Source organism: Phalangium opilio, unplaced genomic scaffold (genome assembly GCF_054372755.1).
Source record: "Phalangium opilio isolate 3A_F unplaced genomic scaffold, DU_Popi_V2 ptg000537l_1, whole genome shotgun sequence".
Classification (NCBI taxonomy): Eukaryota; Metazoa; Arthropoda; class Arachnida; order Opiliones; family Phalangiidae; genus Phalangium; species Phalangium opilio.
Window position 1 is genome coordinate 3,206,462 of NW_028324243.1, and position 20,746 is coordinate 3,227,207.

A 20,746-nucleotide genomic window follows, 5' to 3' on the forward strand; every position below is an offset into this window, starting at 1 on the left:
AGTTGATCGCCATTTCACACGCCTCGTTTGCTCACTCACTCGCTTTTGTCTGCTGATTCACTTGCCAAGGCCCACTTTACTATGGCCTCCATCACTTGCCCTAAAGCTTTCGAACCAGGGATAGATCCCGCTTCGTCTTGGAAAACTTATAAAGAGGAGTTCGGTTATTTTGCTGCCGCTGCCAAACTAAATAGAGAAACTGTTCCTACTCAAGTAGCCACTTTCCTCCACATACTAGGAGCCGCTGGACGCCGTATATATCATACATTGGAGATACCTGAAACAGGGGATGATCGCACAGTGCCTATAATACTTGCTGCATTTGATCTCTATTATGCACCTTATCAAACAGAGGTATTTCATCAATACGCTTTTATTACGTCTCGACAAAGCCCTACACAAACTTTTGACGAATTCTACACTGACTTGAAGACCAAGGCCCAAGCATGCAATCTCGGACCTCAACAAAATCCTTTGTTACGCACTATGATCGTCGCTGGCATCCAGAATGAAGAGCTCAGACTACAACTACTAAATAAAGGCAATGCTCTGGACTTAGACACTGCAATAATCATGTGTAAGGCGCATGAAATCACCAATTCTCAGGCTCGTGCCATGTCTACTACCACAACACAGCCTTCGGCAGCAAAAGAATTCACTGTGGATGCTCTTAATCGACACAGATCCACAATAAGACCGCGCTTTAGACACAATCAACAATCACAAGAATTGCAACGGTATTCTTCTCGCGGCAATACTGCTAATTATCAACGTCCACCATTTCACCGCAGTGACCCAAACTCTCAAAGCTCTCATCGTTCCAATTATCAATCCGACCCTCAACGTACGACACGACCTTGCCAAAATTGCAACACGCAGCATCGATATCAATCATGCCCAGCCAAAAATTCCAAATGTTTGAAATGCCAACGTAAGGGTCACTGGGCTACCTCATGCCGCTCAACCTACAGTCTACAAACATATCCCATCGAAATGGACGACTCAAATGACCAATTCTCATCCTTTGACGAAACTGATCAGTATTACCAAGATTTCCAACATGAAGATCAAACATACACTACGTATAGCATCAGTATTCATCCTCGACAGCGTCACTCAACTTCACCCACCACGGATCTGACATGTCTTTCGACTGCCGCTACATTCAGATGCAATAACCCTGGTGATGAATTATATGACGAACTTTATCTATTTAACACTCGACATAGATTCAAGCTAGATACTGGCTCGCAAGTGAATCTAATATCAAGAGGGATATACAATTCTCTACCATACCAGCCCCCTCTACGTCAACCACTCTACACCGTTTCCTCCTATTCCGGACACTCAATTCCTATTGATGGCGTTGTTGATCTTCCTAGCATGTCGGGCACCGCCTACCTACCAAATTGCCCTTTCTACGTTACGTCACACAACCATGTACCCATTCTTGGAGCCGTTACATCACAACAACTGGGGCTAATACAACACACTTCCACACCATTGGGTCCGCCACCACAAATAAGACCCAACACCGCACACACTCATGCAACCTTCATAGGAACTCAGCCCAAAGATATCGCAACAACACGATCCACTATAAATACTGGCACAGCGACAGAACTCATTGATCAATATCATATGATCTTCGATACTGTTGGTAAGCTACCGGCTGAATATGACATCAAATTAAAACCCAACATTGTACCTATTGCATCAGCATGTCATAAGATCCCTCATGCATATCGTGAAGCTACGCACAAGGAACTGGATCGTATGTTGAACCTTGGTATTATAGTTCCTGTTAATGAACCAACTGATTGGGTTCACCCTATCGTAGTCGTACCGAAGCCAACAAAACTACCTAAAGCTGACTCGACTCAGGAAGTTCGTATTTGTCTGGATCCCCGGAATTTAAATGGTGCCATAAGAAGAGAACCCTATCCTTTACCAACCACGCAAGAAATCTTTGCGGAACTAAAAGGTTGCACAGTATTCACCGTCCTTGACGCTCAAAGTGCCTTTTGGCAAATTCCACTCACTGAGAACAGCTCGCGCCTTTGTACATTCGCGACGCCACATGGACGGTACCGCTTTAAACGACTTCCTTACGGCATCGTCACTGCAACCGAAGTCTTCCAGCGTCAGATGCGAGATATTTTCCCCGCTCACGAATTTCCTAATGTCCACATCTCTACAGATGACTTTTTGATAGCAACGTCAGACATGAAGTCTCATTTAACTGTACTTCATAGCATCCTAGAACGTGCCAAACAATATAATTTACGATTCAGTAAACGAAAAATGCAACTTGCGGTATCACGCATCACCTATCTTGGACACCTGATCACAAATGAAGGAATCCATGTGGACCCTAGGAAAGTTGAAGCCATTTGCTCACTCGCACCGCCTCAGGATAAGAAAACACTTCAACGTTTCTTAGGCATGGTAAATTATATATGCCGTTTCATTCCAACATACGCCGAAGACACGGCACCACTCAGAGACCTACTTAAACCGGATGTACTCTATGAATGGACATCAACACACCAAAGACACTACGACTCGCTGAAGACAAGTATTTCATCAGCACCAGTACTTCAATTTTACGACCCTAAACTACCAAACGTTATCTCTACAGATGCCAGTCAGCACGGAGTTGGTGCAGTATTAATGCAAGACAACAAGCCCATCGCATATACATCCACGACTTTTACCGATACACAATCAAGATATGCGCAGATTGAGAAAGAGTTTCTTGCCGTTATTCACGCATGTGAACATTTTGATTTTTATATTGCAGGCACCCAAGTAACAGTAGAAACTGACCATAGTCCGCTCCTGGCAATTGTAAAGAAACCAATGACTCTATTGTCTCCACGACTTCAACGCTTACTTCTGCGTTTCTTCAGATATAACCCTAAGCTGGTTTATGTTCCTGGAAGCAGGATGTATGTGGCCGACGCTTTATCCAGGGAACCTCTAACGGACTGCCAAATAAACACTGACATATTGGATGGCCCACATACAGCAGTCTACACTATAACAACGTTACATACATGCGCACTGGACAAATACAAGACTGCAACTGATCACGACCCAGTCTTAGCCCAAATCCGCGAATATATTACAGATGGCTGGCCAAAATATCGAAATCAACTGACTCCAGAGGCCACTACATTTTGGCAATATCAAACAGAACTTCATGAAGAAGATGGATTATTATACAGAGGGACAAACCTGTTGGTGCCTAAAGCTCTTCAGCAAGATTTATTAAACCAAGTTCACGGCGCCCATCACGGGATTAACGCATCAATTGCCAGGGCCAAACAACACGTTTTCTGGCCGAACATGATTGCCGACATTACATCATATGTTCAAAACTGCACAATCTGTCGCAGTAGAGACCCGATGAATAAGAAACAGCCACTAACACCTCATAGCATACCACAATATCCCTGGCAAACTGTAGGGACTGATCTCTTTCAAGTCAATTCCAAGCCTATAATCTTAATGATAGACTACTATTCAAAATATATCGAAGCTAAAGAACTAAGACTGACCAACGCACAAGCCATCATAAATTTCATGAATCCACAATTCGCAAGGCATGGAGCACCTCAACGATTGGTATCTGATAACGGTCCACCCTTTAATTCTCTTCAATTCAAAGAATTCCTTCAACAATGGCATGTCGATCACGTTACATCAAGTCCATACTTCCCACAATCTAATGGAATGTCCGAAAGAGCCGTACAAACCATAAAAAATTCTCTTCACAAGGCACAACAAGAAGGGAGAGACTTACACTATGTCCTAATGGAGTACCGGACAACTCCCAAAAGTAATGGTTTATCTCCGGCCGAAATGCTGATGGGACGGCGTTTACGTACGCCATTAACAACGCACATAGATAAATTGAAACCACACTATCCTACAAGACGCATTGATGCAGGGTTGCGAGACAATAACGCAAACATGATACGCCAATCAAATCATCGTTCATCATTACCACCTTTATATATTGGTCAGAAGGTTCGTTACTACGCGGCACCCCGTACATGGTTACCCGCAAGAATAATTGCACATGCTCAAGAACCACAATCATATCACATTCTGACAGCGAAAGGTCAAAACTTCCGTCGAAACAGAATACATCTGCGTCCGGACTATAGTCAAACGAAAACTAACCCTACTATAAAACCAATAACGGCTAGAATTCAGATACCGATGTACCATAACGCCACAGCAAGGATTGGACAATTTCCAGGACAGAACCAACAATCAACGCACCAGACTCGTGTTCAGCAACATCCAGGACAGAATCAACAATCAACACACCAGACTCGTGTTCAGCAACAATATCAAAATCCACAATCACAACAAACGCAACCACCAAGTTCAGCACAGAACCACACAACCCTTATAACACCACCACAACCTGAAGCAACTCGAGATGAAGTAGCGGTCACAATTCAAAATATCCTGGAACCTCAACAAGTACCTACTGTTCCGAAGACATTCCAGATTCATAATCGCATTCAACAACAAACCTCGCTTACACCAAGAATTGAACCAATCGGAACACAGTTCACCAGAACTACAATACCCGGAAACTCACCTTTTATTCCCTATCGGCAACCCTTCCCGCAACAGCCCATACAAGAAGAAACTATACCCAAACAAATAAACAATCAACAAGAAAGAAAACATGATTCAAGAGTACGTCGACCTCCACAAAGATACTCGCCAAATTAACGAACAATTAATAAGTGCTTAGTTTAAAAAACAGGCTGTTTTATTCTCTGTTTTGTTTTGTTAAACTTTTAAAATTATTACTAGACAGGTTGTTTTTATTTGTTAGACTTTTAAATTATTACTAGAAAGGAAGGATGTTATAATGAGGTCAGAGGTCAGAATTGGGTTAGCCAATGGGGAGCTATGACGTGGTAAAGGACTTTGATCTCACGAGGTAACCTCATATGGCATAACGGGATAGGGCAGTCAGTCATGAGCTAGCTAGCATGCTGTACAGTCGAGTCCAGAATAAAGTATCTTTTAAACTTAAACTATAGTATTTAATGTCAAGTTATTAACACAACTTAACAATCACAGGGTTACATGCATAACATTTTAGCAGGATCATAACGTTTTACCAGAATCATAACATTTTAGCAGAATCATAAGGGTTTAAATTAAATGTTAAGATAGGCTCGAAGTTTCAACTTAATATGATTTAGCGAGCCAGTTGACACCAAGTCCTCAGGAAGGGCATTCCAAAGCGGTACCGTACCATGGAAGAAGGAGTCATGCAAAAGATTTGTACGCGAATCGTTAATAAATAACCTGCGACTATGTCCCCGGGTACCCATAGTGTTGGCATGGACGGTAAAAAATGACTGGGAAGGTTGACTGAGAACCTTGAAAATGCTAATAAGGTCAAGGTATTTGCGGCGAGATGCAAGGGGTTTCAACCCAAGGGCATTTAAACGGATTGAACGAGGTTTATCTCGCAGGGAGAGCGGAATACGGCTAGCCCGTCCAAGCACGTCCTCAAGTAATTGAATGTCCCGATTAGAGCTAGGGTTCCAGACCTGACTTCCGAACTCAAGAACTGGGCGTACGTAACATTGAAACAACCGGGTTTAGAGAGGCTCAGAGATTTTAGGGAAGTTAGCTTTTATTACTGACAATAGCCCATTGGCTCTTCCACAGGAACTCAAAATGTGATTGTGGAACGATAGGCTGTGATTAACTATCAGGCCTAAGTCGCGACATTCGTTAACCCGCTTTGTATTATTGCCATTGAGGTAATAGGGGAAGGGGGCACTAAGATCAGCAGGATGACGCTGCAAGGTGAGGACCAGAGACTTATCACAATTGTAGGCTAAGCCATTTGAACGAGACCAGGACTCAAGACTCTTGAGATCACCCTGCAACATAGAAACATCCTCGTACGAGTTGATAACTCTCCAGATTTCAAGGTCATCAGCATATAATACAAGGGGGGAGGATAGCGAATTCGGCAAGTCATTAATGTAGAAAACAAATAACAGGGGGCCAAGTACACTCCCCTGCGAGACACCACTCGTAACCGGAAGGAAATTACTCAAGGGGCTACCCGCCCGCACCGCCTGAGAGCGACCTGTCAAATAACTAGCCAACCAGCCCAGTAAGTTAGGGGAGAGCCCATAGGCTGTAAGTTTAGATAGTAAACGGGCATGAGGAACAGAATCGAAAGCTTTTTCAATATTTTGAAAATGGCTTTGAACATAGAGGGTATACAGTTGAGGAGTAGAAAATTGGGCCTTTACAAACACGTAAGGTAATATCCCTCCAAAGTTTTATCTCTGCATTTCCCGTTTTTCCCCATCGGATGATTTCAATGTGTACAAGTATATCCTTATTGGATGTAAAATGACGGCTGATTTACAGTTAATTCGCTATGCTTTGTATACTGCTTTAATATTTCATAAATTTTAACTTCAGTATTTGTTCATAAAGAAAAAAAAAGAAACATTTCCATATCTGGGTAAATAAGTTTGCAAGTAGCCCTCCTCTTGACTCGGAGAGGTAATATTTTGGTTTTCCCAACTTGTTTAGATGCTGAAGCTGAGTTTATCGGTATGGTCTAACTAATTAGGCCAAAAAACAGTCACAGGTCACGTGTCAGGGGAAGCGTAAGATGAAAGGTTTTTTTAATAAGAGCGGAAATGACTTTTTTAAGAATGTGAATTTTTTTGCGTCTTTTTACTTCAGATTGATCAATGATAACGGGGATATTCACGAAAAAAAATAATCAAGGCGAAGTTTCCTGCAGAGTAAAATTGAAATTTATAATTCTTTTAAATCTTGATCGCTGATAAAATGACAACCCCAAATTTTCGTTGGAGCCACTTTTGCCACGTTGCAGTTGCAGGATTTCAAAACCGAGACGGGTAAGTTGTTTAGGCGCCATAATTTAGTTATTTCAACAATCGTTCTAATGTGGTCCCGTAAAGACCAGTACAAAACGGTCACTTACGGTTTAGGAAAGGCCACAATGCCAGTAATTGCGCGTTTACATAGTGTTGTGTTTTGTAGACCAAATTGTGTTTTATCGACAGTAGGCCAAATCATATTTACTATACTTTATTATCGTGTAGGCCTTTTGATCTATCCATATATAAAGACGGGAGATATTAATGTACGCGCAGTATGTAACGGACGATGCTACTAGCTATAACATACCAATAAAACCGGTAGCTGCTAACCCTGTGCCATCCGCAACATCATCGTCGACAAATAAAGCACCAGCACCCTCTAATGTTGCGACGAAAAAACTTCGACCAACCCTACTAAAGAGTGATTTAAAACAAGCGCAACCAACGACATCAACCTCTAAAGTTCCACTGAGAATAGACCCTTCGGTGAATATAACCCCGAGACACCAACCCTGATAAATATCTGACGGTGGTTCTTAAATGGAATGTGAAATTGTTGGAAGAGCGCAAATGTGGCGCTGAACCACCACTCCTGATTAAGAATAACGGAGTGTTTCGTAACGTCGAAACGCATCACAAAACTATTGACGACCATTTCCGTACAAATTTTCCGCTCCTAATAATCGAGACCTGGCATTTAATATACCGCGATTGGAGTGAAAACAATAATAAACCCAAAACATTCGAACCATTGTTAGTCCCAACGAACTACTACGACGCTGCTGTTGGCGAATCTCTCTCGGAAATTGTTCTGGAGTCCGTCATTGAAGATGAAGACTTTTAACATTTTTCACACTACAAGGAAGGAATGCTGATAATATTTGAGATCAGATTCCAAGAAAAAAAGCCTCCCATTTTTGGTTATATTAAAGAACTGAAACGTGTTGTATATGTTAGGTCTAAAGTCGGCTTAAAAAACTGTTAAGATAAAAAAAGTTGTTGTATATGTTAGGTCTAAAGTCGGCTTAAAAACTGTTAAGATAAGAAAATAGACATCCCGTTCACAAACAAGATAGAAATCAGAATGCCCTTTGATCGCGGCATGAAAAGATTAGAATAAAGCTTGAGTTAAAATCAATATCGGAGTTTTCAATTTTAATCCAACAACTACAACAAAACGTTCAATGTGGAATCCCCTATCAAGTCAAAGTGCCCAACTGTCCTGTATGCTGAGTTCCCAAAGACCAAACGCGCAACATAGTCCTCTCACGTACGAGACAAAATCCCCGGACTATTTCCCCCCGAATGGAGGTCGAGGACAAATTCCCCCCAAACTGTGATTGATAGGGAGGGGATTGTCTATTTTATTAAGTATTTAAAACTAAAGAACAATATTATGCAAAAAAGGAGTAATGTTTCTTCGGAAGTAAATATAAACAGTAATTTTTTGGAAAAGGCATATTATTTGGGAAGTCAATGAAAATAAACAACCATATTTTGGAAAAGGCGTAACATTGTTAAATTATTTATAAAATATTACTGACCTAACCTAACCCAACTTAAACTAACCTAACCGAACCCAACATAACCTAATAAAACCCAACCCAACCTGACCTAATCAAACCCAACCCAACCAAACCTAACGTAACGTAACCCAACCTAACCTAACCCAACCCAACCCAACCCGAATAAAATTAAAATATTGTCAAACTAAATGTAAATATTGAATGTCAGTGACACCAACAATTAACAATTAGCCTTATTCCTGGTCAGCGCCACCCACCCATAGCGGCGAGTTTGAGAACTACTGTAATCGGCGAGCCAACCAAATGTCGCTAAAAGTCTGGTGACGTCACTCAGTCACTGACGGGCGCTCTCGGGAATCTGAACAAAAATTAGCTAGGTTTGAAGCTCGTTGAAGTTAATTTCAGCATTATTATTGGAATTAAATAATAAATTTCAGCCATAATTAACTGAAATGTTTGGTAAAATTCCAACCCCTATAGGGGCTCTTCCCAATAATTAACTTTTAATTGCGTTTTAATTGAACACCGCATTCATTCAACATAAGGTACCCAATTATGTTTAATTTCTTGGATAATTAAGTTAAATAATATCATTTTGGTAGAATTTTATTTCATAATTAAATCTTGTAGATACAACTCAATTTGCCGCCATTAAGTATTATTTGTAATAAAAAATGTAGTACCGGCGAATTAAAACTATACATACCAAATTAGATTTAATTTCAGCCATAATTAACTGAAATAAACATATTTGGTAAAATTCCAACCCCTATAGGGGCTCTTCCCAATAATATGATAGGAGGGATAATTTAACAATGATAGTTAAATATTAATTTCCTCAGGACCTTATGACAATCTTGAGCAAATTTAGAGCATATATATTTATAATTAAGGCAGGAAACTGTTGAAAACGGGAATGTATTTAAAATAAACAGAAAACGACTACAATAGTAGTTTTACTACTGTAGGCATTTGTAGACACCCTTGGTAAATTTGTAAAATAGTGGAAGATGATTGTTTTGTTATTGATGTGCCTAAAGACCAAAAATTTATTAACAATCTTTTACCAAGATTACAATTTACTTTTTTCAATTACTACATTCCAAATTATTTGAAATGGAATAAAAAGGACGGAATGTAATGGCGCAAATAAGGCTGAAGTGATATTTTTAAGTTCCTTAAAATGTGATAGAATCTTACAAATTTATTAAATAAAATTGTTTTACAAAATTTCAGGAGTCTTGGGTGCATTATTTATTTGCATTTATTTCACGGGTTTTAACAAGCTTGGGACAAATTTTTGAGAAACATTTAAAATTTATCGTTAGCCAAAATTGGTGTTGATAAATTAATAACAGCAGATACCACGGTGATCACTGAACTAGCATAGGGCAATAAATCAACAGGCAATTTTTTATTTAAACAATTAAAAGCTCTCATTCTACCTATCGTTCTCTCAACATGCACTCTCGCAGCAGCTATTTTGGAATTTCGCAAAACTTCTTCCCTTGTAAATTGCTTTTTCTTCTTTAGAAAGGGTGGTCTTATTAGTTCTAAACCACGCTCGTTGCAAAGATCTTCTATGGCAAACCCCTCGTTAACCATAATCCCATCTATGAAACCTTCACACATGTCCAATATTTTACTTTCAGACGTTACTTGTTGGTCGGAACATCTTCCACAAAAAGCTTTGCTGACAAATGTTATAACACCGGAAGGTGCGATAGCGACCAACCACTTAATCGTGTTCCTTCCTTTGTAGTGAGAGTACGTTTTTATTCTGCATTGAAGACACGCGGGTCTCTCTATTTCGACTTCAGTACAGTCTAGTATTACCCTTGTATTAGGAAACTCAGCAAAACATCTGGGCATACATTTCATAATTTCATTTTTATCTAGCCATTTTATCGCGCATTCGAGAACCGAAACCAACTGCGTAAGAGTTAATTTAAAATTATTTGAGGTCTGAACTTTACTTATTCCAAACAAAGCTGATAGAGCGGTGAATGAAATGCCAAGTTTTAGTTTCATGAGTGTCAAAAATACCCTATCTCGAACATTCATTGAGATAAGGCTAGGAAACTCACTGTTAATATTTTTAACGATGGCATCAAATAGACCAGTACTTTGTAATCCTGTTAATGAAATTATAGAGGTGGCATTCAATATTCCATTAGAAGCATTAACATAACATGTATGATTTTCCAAGGTGTTGACCATAATGCATTTATCATTGGGGTTTGGAGTGGTGCATTTGTCAGTCGTAGTTTCCTCGGTAGTTTGTTGAACAGCATCAATCCCCAATCTTTCAGCTAGAATTTCTGCGTCTGCTAGTCCATTTATTTCAGCTGTTTCACTTGCACGCAAAGTTGGAGATTGTGAGATCTGATTCCTTTTTTCCAGTCTTTCCAATCTCCCATTAGCCGTGAACTTTCGTTGATCATGTTTCCTTAACGGGAGTTTTTTGGAAGGAACAGCCAAGGGTCTAAGTCTGGGAGGGTAACTTAACTTATCTACAATAATAACTCTAATTATAATTGGTTTTAAATTAATATTATACGCTTAAAATATACCTGAATGTTCATATTTCGGTTGAGGGCGGTAATCCTCTTCTTTAAAATGATGGGAGCAGACAACCATGGACTTGGTGTGTGGTTTACCCATTTTTAAAGCTATATCCCATTGCTTCGACAATTTAACGTCGCGTGGAAATTGGTGAAAGCGGACACCACTCATTGTGGCATTATTTTTACACCCATACACGCTGCAGTATTTAACCATTGTTTAATTACGTTTAAATAAACAGCAAAACTGACAAAAACTAGCCTAATTATCGTTGAGCAGATAGTTGAGTTGTTGATTTAATTTTATAATTATCTTTGAGCAATTAAATTAAATTAACTTTAATTAAACCATGAGTATGTTGATTGCGTTTGTCATTAATGGTATTGGCGGAATTAAGTGACATTAAAACACCTGATTAAACTATCTAGTCATCGATCATCCGTTAAGCCTTAGACCTTGCAATAGACAGACAACGAACTAGACGGAGTTTGCAGCAGGGCCGGAAATAAGCACAGGACACTGGACATTGTCCAATAAAATTTTAAAATGTCCCATAATTTTTTTCAAATCTAAGGGGATCGCTGGACAGTTTGACCAATAAATTTTCCCAAGTTTGTAAAGCTTGGCTATGGAGAAGCGCCACTATTTCTGCACACTCCATTGGACAATGTCCTATAAATTTTCCATTGAAACAGGGGGTCACAGGACATTTGTCCTATAAGAATTTTTTCTTATTTCCGGCCCTGGTTTGCAGTCTACTTATGACATCTCATGTTGCCCTCTATTGAATCTCTCAACAACTATCGTTAAATTTATTACTTAAATAATATAATTTTTTTTAATTATAATAATCATATTAGCTAATTATAATTATTTAACTTTAAATGAGAAAGTTTCATAGATTTAAATTATATTGCTAAATTAAAAAATTGGGGCGCGCCGACGCGCCCGCGCCTTAAAGCCAGACAGCTCTCTCTCTCTCGTCTCCAGCTACAGCAAGGGCTACAGCCACGCAAAAAAGTGGCGGGCGTCGGGGAGGTGGGGGGGATTAATATCCTTGTACACATCTCTCTTCTCTTCACTATAATTTAACTCGCTCTATATTACAAGCGAGTGTAGCTACGTGGTAGCGCGCGCGGGCGTCTTTACTGACGTCTCGTATGGATAGGGATATCGCAGGTTTCCCGTCCCGACACCGACAGAAAAATAATTTCATCTGAAGTAAAATGCGTTATTCCACCCAAGAGGTGTAATGTGAACTACGGGTGAATTTAGAGTCGAAAATTCGCGGGAAATTTGAAATTTAAACTGTTTATTTATGACGAATCTCATCAGATCACACCAAAATCCAGCCAGCCGACCTGCCGACCAGCCATCCAGCCAACAGAGGTCGGAACAATCGTTGTTCTAAAGAGCGGCATAACGAAAAACAAGTTAATAAGCAATAAAGGCGAGCACTACTTCTTGGATAGGCATTGAAATTCGAACTAACGAGCTAATCATAAAATTCCTATTCCGGCTATAATTTCCTCGAGCATCATGGTCATAAAAATTTCAGCTAGGGGCTAAGAGTTTATACCAGACGTTAATTTTCAAAAGTCTTCTAGAGTCACAGAGCCGGAGATTTTCATGTCTACCAGTGCCGTTAGCGCCTCTGTATTAAACTACCAAAGTAGAACCACTTTAGAGAGTGATTTAGATGTATTAAAAAAAGCTGCAACTATGCTTCGTAAAGAAGCCACTAACGTTACTAAATGGAAATTTGAAGGTGATTTCTCTCATTTTCAGGCACCTAAACACCTTATGAGTTTTGCAAAGTCTGTGGTACGCGTGGTATTGAAACTGAACGACTAAAACATTCAATTGATCTTGGAGTCTCATCACTGGTGCATCATTTACTGCGAGTCATAAAAACATCCGGTCAAATCACATATTTATTTTTATGTATTTAGCAAGCGGCGAGGAGGTGCGTGGTCAATGGGCCAGTAAGGCCCCTGTGTGACCGTCCGGAGGGCAGTACTTGTTACCCGTGCCCTATGTAGGCCCTCTAGAATGCCTTGTGTGGGGATGGTGTCGAAGGCCTTAGCAAGATCCAAATAAATGGCGTCGACCGACAGTCCAACCAGTTGGAGGAGCACGAGTAGTTTGCGCGGAAACTATGCTGGGCCGGGTGGAGGAAGTCGATCGTGGACAGATGGGCTTGAATCTGCGCCTTCACGATACGTTCGCATAGTTTGCAGACAATGTTGGTCAGGCTGATTGGGCGGTAATTGGCGCCGGTGGTACGGTCACCCTTCTTAAAAATAGGGCTCACGTTGGCTGTTGTCCATGCGCGGGGGACCGAACCGACCGCGAACGTGAGGTTGAACAAAGTCGTGAGGGGTACGGAGAGCGGTAAGGCCAAGGCACGAAGCAGGAATGGGTGTAAGTTATCGGGACCAGCGGATTTAGAGGCATCCAACGCACGTAGCTCCTTCAGGACCGCAGCTGGCAGGCAAGCGCCAGGGTAGGTTCAGCGTCGCCGTATGACACTGCAGGGTCCACGAGAGCGGCCTTGTTAGACGCAACCCTGGAGAAATGTGCGTTGAAAAGTGTCGCAATTTCAGTGGGATCGGTGGTAAGGGTCCCGTCTGAGCCGAGGAGTTCCTTTATCGCGAACTTGCACTTACGCTTGCTGTTAACGTGAGCGTAGAAGGCTTTGGGGTTGGTAGTGATTTGCGAGGCCTCTAGCCTCTAGCCTCCGCTTGACCTTGCACTGAGCGCGGTGGAGAGCCACGTAGGCCTAGTTCAGGAGGGCCGTGCTGGTTGGCGGCGTTTAAGTCGAACAAAGCGATGGTACGAGACTCCTTTACTCACAAAAGATTAATAATAATAATAATAATAATAAAAGGCTTTTTATTGGAGCAATCATTAAGAAATAGATCTTATTTACAATGATGTCCGGTCGATTTTAAATTAAAATAAATAAAATAAAATAAAATACTATTATGGTAGATAAAATTCAAGTGTAACATTCAAGTATAATTAATGTAGAAGCGTATTATTGATATATTTTTGGACTTCTAGTTTGTATTTCTGGAGGGTTTGTTGGGTTTTGAGTTGGTGGGGTTGGTTGTTCCAGAGCTTTATGCCTCGAAATTTAACACTTTTGTCTCTGAAATTGGAGTCAAAAGCTTCGTTTGTAAAATTGGTAGTGTTTCCTCTTGTTCTTTCTATATTGTTGTTCTCAGTGAACCAATCAAGAGTTGTTTCGGGGGACAGTCCATATTTTATTTTGTACATAAGCGTCAGTAAGTCAAGATGGTAGTTGTATAATGGGGAGGCAATATTAGCCGTTCGTTTCGCGTCCGTGGCCGAGGAGTATTTGCTTGCTTTGCTTATAAATTTTGCACACCTAGTGGAGAGGGAGTCCAGTCTTGCCATGTTGGTTTTATTAGTATTCTGGTAGAAGACGTTGCCATAACTTATTAGAGGTTGTATACAGGCGTTGAATACAATCCGTGTAGTATTTATGTCAAGGAATTGTTGTAGAGGTCTTAAAGTCCAGAGACGCGAATTGACTTTTTTCGTCACGTAGTCTACATGGTTGGTCCAGGTTAGTCGCTCATCTATCCACAATCCCAAGTATTTGTACACTGTGGTTCTTTTGATTGTACCATTGCATAGCTCTAAGATGTCATCGGCCGACTCTCTTAATCTCCGGTTCGGGGAGAGTATCATGAACTTTGTTTTATTTTCGTTGAGGATCAGACCTTTTTGGTTTAGTTTTGATTTGAAATTGGAGAGGTCAGCTTCAGCGTTTCTGATTAGTTGCTGGAGATCCTTGTGTGCTGAGATCAAGGCAGTGTCGTCTGCGTACTCGTTGGATGTAGAACTGGTTAGAGCAGTATGCAGTCTAGACGTATAGATATTGAAAAGTAGCGGCCCTAAGACGCTGCCCTGAGGGACTCCGTGATTGACTTTCATTTTTGACGACTGGTGTTCATTATGGTATAGAACTTGCTCCCTAGTTTGCAAGTAAGATGTTAGCCAAGCCAGAGCAGTACCACCAATGCCGCTGGATTCCATGTCTTTTAAGAGAAGTTCATGTTTGACAGTGTCAAAGGCCTTTGATAGATCTATGAATATGATCATGACGTTCAGCCCATTATGGAGGGATTGTAAGACTGTTTCGTATAGATTAAAAATGCATGTAGTTGTGGAGTGGCGAGCTCTGAAGCCTGATTGATGTTTATGTAGTAATTTATAGTCTTCGAAGTAGTTATAGTAGGTGCTGTATGCAATTCTTTCACATATTAGGGAAAGTGTCGGAAGGATAGAGATAGGGCGATAGTTCTTGGGATCCTGAGCGTCGCCAGATTTGAAAATGGGTATAATTTTTCTTATCTTCCATTGTGTCGGGAAGACTCCAGTCGTGAATATCAAATTCAGAATTGTCGTTAATGGCTTTGCAATGATTGCAGCAAGTGCCTTCAATAGTGCAGGGGTTAGGCCATCAGGACCGCAAGCCTTCCTACTTTTCAACTTTTTGAGCATGTTAAAAACTTGATTTTCTTGTACCTGAGGAAGGTCTAATAGGGGCCTTTGAGTGGTATTTATGGGCCTTGGGTCGGTTATGGCTCCTTGGCTTGTGTCGTTGCTGTCATTTTCCGAAAGGAGGTCAGATGCCATATTAATGTAGTATCTATTTAAGGCTTCCACAATGTCTTTAGGATCTTCGAGAATTACATTATTACATGAAATTTTGTTTATCAAGGCGTTGGGCTTAGTCTTCAGAAATGGTTTGAGAGTTTTCCATGTGTTCGTTGGGGTACTTGAGTTGTTGATATTTGTCTTAAAGAAGTTCTGTTTTTCTTTAAAAATAAGCCGGTTAACGAAGTTTCTCTGTTTTTTATACAAATCCCTATACCTTTCATTATTAAGTCTAGTCTTAGTTTTATATTTATCGCGTAGGTGCATGTTGTATTTCACTATAGGTGTAAGCCATGGCGCACTATTTACAGGGACGAACCTTTTCTTTAGGGGGGCGTATTTATTTAGACAGTTCGTTATTTCGTTATTGAAAGCGGTTAAGGCAGAGTTGGGGTCGTGAGTTAAGGAGGTTATGTGTTCTAGATTTGCCTGTAGATCCCGAACGAAGGAGTCGGTGTCCATTTTCTTATAATTTCTAGTTTGTTTCTGCGTCTTGATAATTCTCGGACATAACTTCTTCCGGGTGATTAATGTCAGATCATGGTCAGACGCTCCGCATGTCACCACTTTTATGTCTATAATATTCTGCGGTTGGTTGGTGTATACATGGTCTATCAGCGTGGCTGATGTTAATGTTGTTCTTGTTGGGACCCGAATAAGTTGTTTGAATTTCAAGAGTGCATTGGTTAGAGAAGAGGTCTTGGATGAGCGTGGACGGGTTAGTAAGTCGCAGTTGGTATCGCCAAGTATTATAATTTCAGATTTTGGGTTTATTGATAAGTTGGTTATTAGATCTTGAAGATGTGCGATAGTTGGATCGATTTGGCATTGTGGTGGAATATATAGATTGGTGCGAGTGTGCTACGGCGGGAGGTGTGTACCGTCGATCCGAACGAAACGGCACAAAGAGAGAGACACCGCGATCGAGAGGCGACACGAAGTTGGTCCAGCACTCGTCCACCGATTGTGGTCCAGTCATTAAAAGCAACGTAGTCGCCTTTAAAGTAATCGCGAAGGAGGCGGGACCTCGTGGGTTTCGGAGAGGAACAAAAGGACACCTTGAGTAAGAGCACATCGTGATCACTCGTTCAAACGCTAGGGAGGTTCTGAACGTCAAACACCAGGTCAGGGTCCGTGGTTAGGGCCATGTCAAGGGTTCTTGGAGTACTGTAGGGGCCACCCTGGCGGGATGGGTTTTTGATTGGCTGGCAGAAGTGGTGATCCATGGCGGCTTCCAAAAAGGCCCCTGCTAGAGGGCATGCGCCAACATCATGGGGCTAGTAGTGGTTGTGTCTCGCGACGTTGGCGAGGGTGGAACGGTAACAACAAAGTTATTGCGGATAGCAAGGTGAGTTTCCCCAGCTTGTTCGTTAAGTTCATCCCGGGCGCGGCGATAACCCTCCAGTTGTTGAGGAGTTTGGTCAAATCTGGTCGCCAGACTATAAGATAATTAATCGATAATTAATAAAGTGGTCCCAGGGACCACTGACCTCAGGTTTAGGAATAAATAAACTGGTCCGACCAATTAATAAACTGGTTTTAGACTTGTAAACCTGACTTATTTCCAACCCTGTGACGTAGACGAGTATCACAGGCTTATAGAGAGCTTTCAGATCATCAGATGAGATAGTAGTATGTCACATCCAAGTCTTACCGCTGTTCTAGTAGCCATATTGGGTGGTCTTAGCTTCATACATGCTTTACACCCACCAATATGGTAGCGTAAATTATGTCAAGAGACTCAGCTCCTCCTCCAACTGAAAGCTCTCTATTGACAGCCAGGCTGAGAAATAAGGCGGTAAACTGGACAATTTGCAAATGGCAATATATATGATTAGAAAAAAAACAGGATACAAAATAAAATGTACCGACAACTTAGAGGGACCTTCCGATGATTACAGTCGTCTCTAATCTTTTATATAAATGATGCTATTGCTGTCTCAAACAAAACTCACGGACCAAAATAGTAGGTGAGTCTTCAAGAGGCCGTAGCGAATTATGACGGCACTGCTTCTGCGAACAATTTCAACTATAGTCTGTGAATGTGATGTCGTGTCGTCTGCTGAAGATTGACGAGTCGAATGGACATGCAGTTCCCTGGGCAACACTATATTACCCCGAAGTTCTTTATGCCGAACTTTTGCCGAATTATCCCAAATTCTAAAATAGTAGATATTCTCCCATGCACCGTCTGCTAAAACATTCCAAATGACTTATGGCTCCGCCTTCGGCTATTCAGGGTAAAATACTGTCCGTTTCGCCACAAAAGAGTGGTGTAAAATATAAAAATACGTGCCCTCCACTAAACGTCGCAAAAAAATCAAGTTAATCATTTAAATCCATTTCAGAAAGTAAATAAGGCTAACTAAACTAACCTCTCTCGCCCCAACGACACTTTAAATAATAAATAGGGATTTTTCGGTAAAGATCAAAATCAAGAACTCAACTAAACATTGACATTAATGTGAATTTTTTTAGACAATCCAACGTTAATTTCAACTTTATTAAGTATAATTAACGTAATATTAGACCGATATATACGGATTTTCTTCCGGACTTTTTCCGAATTTTTTTTCCGGAATGTTTATCCAGATTTTTTTCCTGAATTTTTCCGGATTTTTTTCCGGAATGTTTCCGGATTTTTTTCCGGAATGCTTCTGGATTTTTTTCCGGAATGTTTTCCAGATTTTTTTCCTGAATTTTTCCGGATTTTTTTCCGGAATTTTCCAGATTTTTTTCCGGAATGTTTCCGGATTTTTTTCCGGAATGTTTCTGGATTTTTTTCCGGAATGTTTCAAGATTTTTTTCCGGAATGTTTCCGGATTTTTTTTTCCGGAATTTTTCCGGAATGCATGTTTCCGGATTATTTTTCCGGAATTTTTCCGGAATTTCTCCGGAATTTTTCCGGATATTTTTCCGGATTTTTATCCGGAATTTCTCCGGAATTTTTCCGGATTTTTATCCGGAATGTTTCTGGATTTTTTCCGGAATGATTTTCCAGATTTTTTTCCTGAATATTTCCGGATTTTTTTCCGGAATTTTCCAGATTTTTTTCCGGAATGTTTCCAGATTTTTTTCCGGAATGTTTCCGGATTTTTTTCCGGAATCTTTCTGGATTTTTTTCCGGAATGTTTCAAGTTTTTTTCCGGATTTTTTTTTTCCGGAATGTTTCCGGATTCTTTTTCCGGATTTTTATCCGGAATTTTTCCGGATATTTTTCCGGATTTTTATCCGGATTTTTTTCCGGATTTTTATCCGGATTTTTTTCCGGATTTTTATCCGGATTTTATCAGGAATGCCTCCGGATTTTTGTCCGGAATGTTTCCGGATTTTTTTCCGGAATTTTTCCGGATATTTTTCCGGATTTCTTTCCGAATTTTTTTCCGGATATTTTACCGGATTTCTTTCCGAATTTTTTTCCGGATATTTTACCGGATTTCTTTCCGGATTTTTTTTTCCGGATTTCTTTCCGGATTTTTTTTCCGGATTTCTTTCCGGATTTTTTTTTCCGGATTTCTTTCCGGATATTTTTCCGGATTTTTTTCGGGAATTTTTTCCGGATTTCTTTCCGGATATTTTTCCGGATATATTTCCGGATTTCTTTCCGGATATTTTTCCGGATATATTTCCGGATTTCTTTCCGGATATTTTTCCGGATATTTTTCCAGATTTTTTTCCGGATATTTTTACGGATATTTTTCCGGACTTCTTTCCGGATTTTTTTTCGGATATTTTTCCGGAATGTTTCCGGATTTTTTTTCGGAATGTTTCCGGATTTTTTTTCGGAATGTTTCCGGATTTTTTTCTGGAATGTTTCCGGATTTTTTTCCGGAATTTTTCCGGATTTTTGTCCGGAATTTTTCCGGAATTATTCCGGATTTTTGTCCGGAATTATTCCGGATTTTTTCCGGAATGTTTCCGGATTTTTTTCCGGAATATTTCTGGATTTTTTCCGGAATGTTTCCGAATTTTTTTCTGGAATGTTTCTGGATTTTTTTCCGGAATGTTTCCGGATTTTTTTCCGGAATGTTTCCGGATTTTTTTCCGGAATTTTTCCGGAATTTTTGTCCGGAATTATTCCGGATTTTTGTCCGGAATGTTTCCGGATTTTTGTCCGGAATGTTTCCGGATTTCTTTCCGGATATTTTTCCGGATTTTTTCCGGATTTTTTTCCGGAATGTTTCCGGATTTTTTTCCGGAATGTTTCCGGATTTTTTTCCGGAATGTTTCTGGATTTTTTCCGGAATGTTTCTGGATTTTTTTCCGGAATGTTTCCGGATTTTTTTCCGAAATGTTTCCGGATTTTTTTCCGGAATGTTTCCGGATTTTTTGTCCGGAATTATTCCGGATTTTTGTCCGGAATGTTTCCGGATTTTTGTCCGGAATGTTTCCGGATTTCTTTCCGGATATTTTTCCGGATTTTTTCCGGATATTTTTCCGGATTTTTTTCCGGAATGTTTCCGGATTTTTTTCCGGAATGTTTCCGGATTTTTGTCCGGAATGTTTCCGGATTTCTTTCCGGAATGTTTCCGGATTTTTTTCCGGAATGTTTCCGGATTTTTTTTCGAAATGTTTCCGGATTCTTTTCCGGAATGTTTCCGGATTTTTTTCCGGAATTTTTCCGGATTTTTTTTCATTTCACCCCATATTATTCTGCCGAACAATCCCTAATTCACCCCAAACTTTGGAGTTTCGCGCCTATTAATATTTTTTAAAGATATTATAAATTAATTTAATAGTGAAATAGCAAAAAAGGGGCTTTACCAACATCTAGTTTAGTTTTAATCTTAATTATGTAGATCAATTATAAGTTACTTTAATTTGTTTTTCAAAAATGAACGTCTTTGGTCTAATTCTAGGTTAATTATACTTAATTAAGTTGAAATTAACGTTGGATTGTGGTTCGGCAGAGTAGATTTAGCTTATAAATTGAGATTCAATAATTAATTCCCATAAATATCAATGTTTAATTGAAAATTCAATTCTTGCCGAACAATCCCTACTTCACACCAAACTTTTGAATTTTGCGACTATTAATGT

The 20,746-nt window shown here is 40.1% G+C and overlaps 1 protein-coding gene and 1 long non-coding RNA gene across 12 annotated transcripts; one reads left to right on the forward strand and one right to left on the reverse strand.

The window, feature by feature from the left end:
* Positions 1 to 5,114: 5,114 nt before the first annotated feature.
* On the forward strand, positions 5,115 to 9,679 carry LOC149588856 (uncharacterized). Of its 10 annotated transcripts, none has more exons than XR_016379845.1 (4): positions 5,115 to 6,532; positions 6,604 to 6,938; positions 7,146 to 7,880; positions 7,936 to 9,679. It is a non-coding gene; the product is annotated as an uncharacterized LOC149588856 (long non-coding RNA). The 10 variants fall into 10 exon arrangements; XR_016379848.1 differs by having other exon boundaries at positions 7,146 to 7,582; positions 7,682 to 9,679; XR_016379847.1 differs by having other exon boundaries at positions 6,604 to 6,692; positions 6,760 to 6,938; positions 7,146 to 9,679.
* On the reverse strand, positions 9,614 to 11,448 carry LOC149588857 (uncharacterized). 2 transcript variants are annotated; one of them, XM_089862243.1, is made up of 3 exons: positions 11,276 to 11,448; positions 11,023 to 11,213; positions 9,614 to 10,962 (listed from the first exon to the last, which is right to left on the reverse strand). In XM_089862243.1, the coding sequence occupies exons 2-3, from the start codon at positions 11,183 to 11,185 to the stop codon at positions 9,761 to 9,763; spliced, it is 1,365 nt and encodes a 454-aa protein (XP_089718369.1). In that variant the 5' UTR covers positions 11,186 to 11,213; positions 11,276 to 11,448; the 3' UTR covers positions 9,614 to 9,760. The 2 variants fall into 2 exon arrangements, with proteins under 2 accessions (XP_089718369.1, XP_089718368.1); XM_089862242.1 differs by having other exon boundaries at positions 11,023 to 11,447.
* Between the last annotated feature and the right edge of the window lie 9,298 nt (positions 11,449 to 20,746).

What these genes read in the sequence shown, in the direction of transcription:
- LOC149588857 (XM_089862242.1), bottom strand. Translation starts at nt 11,230, where the DNA reads ATGGTTAAATACTGCAGCGTGTATGGGTGTAAAAATAATGCCACAATG. An exon ending in ACCGAAATATGAACATTCAG is followed by an intron (nt 10,963 to 11,022) that starts GTATATTTTAAG and finishes TTATTATTGTAG; the next exon opens with ATAAGTTAAGTTACCCTCCC.